Source organism: Branchiostoma belcheri, unplaced genomic scaffold, assembly GCF_001625305.1.
Source record: "Branchiostoma belcheri isolate BF01 breed outbred unplaced genomic scaffold, Haploidv18h27 scaffold13, whole genome shotgun sequence".
In the NCBI taxonomy this organism is placed as follows: domain Eukaryota; kingdom Metazoa; phylum Chordata; class Leptocardii; order Amphioxiformes; family Branchiostomatidae; genus Branchiostoma; species Branchiostoma belcheri.
In genome coordinates, this window is record NW_017802713.1 from 966,602 (window position 1) to 971,620 (window position 5,019).

Genomic DNA, 5,019 nt, shown 5'->3' on the forward strand with positions numbered 1-5,019 from the left:
TAACGAGGTAAGAGGAACAACGTCTCATTTTCTTAAAAGGCTTGAAGAGATACTCGTATGGCCAGTCTTGAATATATAATTCTGATATTGTATTTGCTGTATATTGAGATGGGAAATCTTTAATTAGGGCCTAGGGACAGAGCAGACAGTAGATTTACAAATACAATGTAGATGTCATTGTTTCACAGGCTCCAGGTACTATCGACAACCATGGATTTTGCCATTTCCTTATTCTTCTGTGCGCTCACATGGTCATCAGTTCCAGAAGTAACGGTAAGCATCTATTCTTTCCTTTGCTCATTGCCAGCACACGAGACATTTTGTGTAGGTTCATGTTTCATTCTTGTAAATTGATTACATTGCTTCATTGGTTTTTACAGAGTGATGCAGGAGACATAGTGTCCATTTATAGTGCTGATGGTATGTAGCGGGACGATTCTACACTTTGAAATTTGACCAATTGTTCTTGGTGTGCACAACGAAGCTCTTTTGAACATATTTCACTAAGCTTTCCGGTGAATAGTCGAAGATGTATCTTTTGCCTGTGGCATACATAGTTATTAGCATAATCAAAGACGTGTACCAAGTCCTTGCTTGTACTAACACTGTGCAGGTATTGTAGCGTTCCTGGTAATGTTCAGCCTGTTGTTGCTCGGTTCTCTTCAGCAATCCCCATTCGCCTACGTGGAGGCACCACCACCTCCGGTCGTGTGGAGGTCTACTACAACGACCAATGGGGAACCATCTGTGACGACGGATTCGACATTGACGACGCCAAGGTCATCTGCCGTCAGCTTGGATTCACCAACGTCACAGGCGCCTACACACAGGCACACTTTGGCGAAGGTGTCGACCCGATTTGGCTGAGCAATCTCGCCTGCAACGGCAACGAGGAGTCCCTAAAGGACTGCCAACACTCCGGCTGGGGCCCGATCGCCAACTGCAAACATGAGGAGGACGCCGGTGTGGAGTGCTCTGGTAAGACCAACCCATTGTTTCATAGGCATTGTCACTAGTCTGTCAGTGTTTTTAACATGCCCATTTCTTACCATGGTTGAACTATGACTTGATAATGCAAATCATTTATGTATAAAACGTCTAGATGGGCACATGTTTTGCTAATTGATGACGTTCGTTGTCGTGTCACAGGAACACCATCGGCAGCTGAGCTGTTCCAGATGCTAAGCGAGCAGACCAACGCTCATATGCAACAAGCTGCGGTACTTGACGCACAGCAAACGACAATCACGACCATTCAGCAAGAACTGGGTAGGATGTGATACACCTCTTATTATGGTCATTAGAATAGTAGAAATGTAGACCTTGCCTGCACCTCATTGGTTACTCTGCTCTAGGTGGATAAATTCCTATCGATGTTTTCTCCTAAACTGGCATTTTTATTTCTCTACAGACCAACTGGCTGCTGACGTGCCGACCCTGGTGCAGACCAGCGCTCTCCAGAACGGCGAGATCGGCGAGCTTCAGCAGCTCATGGGTACCCTGGACTACAAGGTGGACGAACTCAACAACATGGCAGGTACGTTTCATCTGCAAACCTATACCATGACTAATGACTGTATGGAGTAGCAGCTTTGGTCCTATTTGTCTTTTGTCTGTCCATGTCCAAAAGTACAATACGTCCAAGAGTAATATACAATACAGGTTTGCGGAAAAGATTTTCTAATTTAAAATTCGCATTAAATTCTCGCGAAAATTCCGGTAACGGAGAGGGGAACTCGAAATGTCACCCTCCATGTCCGCTGTTGTTCTGAGAGTGAAAAGTGATCTGCGAGCACATAGAATTTACGAACTCTGATTGGTCAGTTTGTCGGGGCTCGTAGGCTCGCAGCCCCTCATGCGTTCCAAATAAGGAATTACCCGCGCTTCTACGAAATACTGTATGAGCCTAGCGGTCGGGTCGGCAGTCTCATCTGGCATAAATTTGTATTTCTAATTTCAATAGGATTTTTTTTCATGTCTTTCTGTCAGTGTTCCCTATTCGTCTGATGGGTGGAAACGCGTCACACGGACGAGTGGAAGTGTGGCACGACGGACAATGGGGGAGCATCTGCGACGACAACTGGGATATCAACGACGCGAAGGTGGTCTGCAGACAGCTAGGCTACGAGGATGCCATCACCGCCTACAGTCACGCCGAGTACGGGGAGGGGACAGGACCGATCCTCATGGACAGCGTCGCCTGTACCGGCCCGGAGCCGCAACTGGCCGCGTGCGCACACGAGGGATGGGCGGTGCACGACTGCAAGCATGAGGAAGACGCCGGGGTTGGGTGTCTCTATCAAGGTAACCTGTGATGATTTTGCATCAGCTTTCGGTTAACCAATTGTTGACGTCATACGTTTCCGAAACGATTGGACATTCGAACATGAAGAAGGATTTATCTCATACCTGGGCCACGATAACGTTCGATACAGGTGTTCGATATATACTATTTTGTTATCATACGGGCTTCCAACTATTCCATAGAATGATTCGAACGTGTTTCGCATGCACCAAGCGCCGCTTTCGAAACTTCGCACACCGAATTTGATGGGATGTTGGAATTGACGCCGTTACACTTTTTGTTTTTAATAGATACACCAAATTTTGGCACTTTCCGCATTGAAATGTCTGTTTTCTCGGATTGGTGTGACATAGATAAAATACAACACGGTGTATTCCGATCCGCATCACCCTCGGTCCCAACCCTACGGCAGATCGGTCAAAATATCGGTCGACGTTTCTTTATGGTATTGAAATACTTTTCGTCTACCAATTAAGCATTCAAATATGTTTTAAAGTCTGCCACTAGGCATGACACTCTTTCTGAAACACGAACCATATATCTTCTAATTGTCCTTCATTTTAGTTTTTACATGTTGTGTCGGAAAATATATCGTCTGCAACAGGCAAAATTCTGATGCAACGATAATACTGACCAATCCAACGAAAAACATGAAACATCCAGGTTTTGCGCAGGCGCAGTACATTCTGCCGACGTAGATGAAACAGTGTGTTCGCAGAATTCCCGTGGAGGACCGATCTAAGAGTCAATGAAAAATTGCATGATGTGCATATTTTATTAGGTTATACCAAAAGTACCTAGTTTTCATTCTATATCTAAAATTGTCAATATTTTCTGCAGATGAGCAGGGCACCTGGGCTGCATTCTCAGCTGGCTGGACAGCGGGTAACACCAAACCGAGCGGTGCTTACATCATCCCTTTCAACAGCGTCTACACCAACATCGGAGGTCACTACTCCTCCTCAAACGGCAGGTTCACAGCGCCCATTAGCGGCCACTACTTCTTTGTGGTTAACGCCCACTCTCAATACCTCGGTAGCTACGATGTCTATCTCGATTTTTTGATAAACAATAGTCCTTACAAGTCTAACTGGATTTATGACATCGACAACCACGATCACGTTGATACATCTAGTAACAGCATCATTATCCACCTGAACAAAAACGACTATGTTTCCATCAGGATTCACAGCAGTAGTTATGCCCTGACCGGGTACGAGAAAACCACGTTCTCTGGCTTCTTGATTCAGGCAGATTAGCATAATATATGACGTAACATATGTGTGAAACAGTATGTGTATGGCAGTCTGAAATTCACATCACAGCAAACACCACCAGATAAGTATTTCAAATGAATGTTTTAATATGTTCATTGTATCGCGCATATTGTTCTAATGATAACCGGACATATCCCTGACCATCCTGTTTTGTGTATCATCCACGGCATCAAGAATAAATCAGTTATAACTTGCGATGAGACTGTAATTAATGAAAATGTCATGCAATATCACTCTTTCACAGGGATTTGTGCTTTCAGGCCATTTTGGTTCAAATAAAGAAGGTGGACGGAATTCTTGAGTCATGATCATTTCCTATCAAAAGGTACAAATAAGTGCAAGTAGCCTAATATAATAAAAATTTAATATTAGAGTCATGTGAACAATGTACCAAAGCATAACAAGAACCATATGTTATACTTAAATATTCGGCAAGTGGCAGAAATACCTGATGACGGTTTATTGAACGTCGCAAGGGGGCGCTGTACATTCAAGTTAATGGAATTTGGTATCTCATCGAAAGCCTTACCTTAGTCACCGTCGGCTATGGCGCTCCCTCACCACTTCATGTACATAAAGTGTCAATATTATTAGTAGGTAATTGATCAGTCATTGACGGTACGGTTTTGACATGTACACAGTTCCAAACACAGGCTAAAACACCATAACCCTGAGTGATAGATATATACCCAGGACTTGGAGCTTTTCTGTTAGTCGTACACTAACTGTAACTGTTAGTTACTATTGATATTTTCTCTTTTACATATAACATTGAGAAGGGAGGGATCATATTGATAGTCCAGTGGCCAACATTACCGGTCACGGCGTGTCCACAGCTCCTAACACACAGGTCATAACATCGTAATTATCTTACACACAGTGCAATATGAAGAAAGGTACTACATGTAACGTTATATTGATATTTGGGTGGCCCATAGTGTTTACAGTTCCAAACACACAGGCCAATACACCGTAACTCTAAGTGATAAATATTTAGCTTTTAGCTGTTTTAGGCAAATGACATTGTAGCACAATAGTAGTGAGTCATTCTTTTTATCTTCCACACATTACAATATGAAGAAAGGTACCACATTGATGCATTCATAGCTGGATGGTCAGCTCTTGTCGTGTCCCGGGACAGTTCCAAACACATGCCAAAACACGGTAACCCTGGGTGATAAATATTGACCTGTGCGCTGTCATGCCGGACCGTGCCACTGTACGGCCAGTTACAGTAAACATGGGACACAACAGCGACTGGACACCACACCCAGACTGACCACACCCGACATGGTCGCATGGGGGAAAAATTATCGTTAGTAGCGTAAAAAAGCTAAGAGAAGAAATAGAGCAAAAATAACTGGCTAATGAAATTGCACGGTCATTACACCCCCCCCCCTACTAGCCTCTACCAGGCTCCGCGGATCGCTGGAAAAA

The 5,019-nt window shown here is 44.0% G+C and overlaps 1 protein-coding gene across 1 annotated transcript in view; it reads left to right on the forward strand.

Moving 5' to 3' along the window:
- LOC109463886 (deleted in malignant brain tumors 1 protein-like) overlaps positions 1 to 3,868 on the forward strand; it is a 3,892-nt gene extending 24 nt beyond the window's left edge. The window contains exons 1-8 of the mRNA XM_019760770.1: positions 1 to 7; positions 189 to 273; positions 381 to 420; positions 667 to 978; positions 1,150 to 1,269; positions 1,412 to 1,537; positions 1,990 to 2,304; positions 3,146 to 3,868. The exon at positions 1 to 7 is cut by the window's left edge and continues 24 nt beyond it. Coding sequence (XP_019616329.1) covers positions 211 to 273; positions 381 to 420; positions 667 to 978; positions 1,150 to 1,269; positions 1,412 to 1,537; positions 1,990 to 2,304; positions 3,146 to 3,564 — 1,395 coding nt within the window. The 5' untranslated portion in view covers positions 1 to 7; positions 189 to 210 and the 3' untranslated portion in view covers positions 3,565 to 3,868. The remainder of the gene's footprint in view (positions 8 to 188; positions 274 to 380; positions 421 to 666; positions 979 to 1,149; positions 1,270 to 1,411; positions 1,538 to 1,989; positions 2,305 to 3,145) is intronic.
- The last annotated feature ends 1,151 nt before the right edge of the window (positions 3,869 to 5,019 follow it).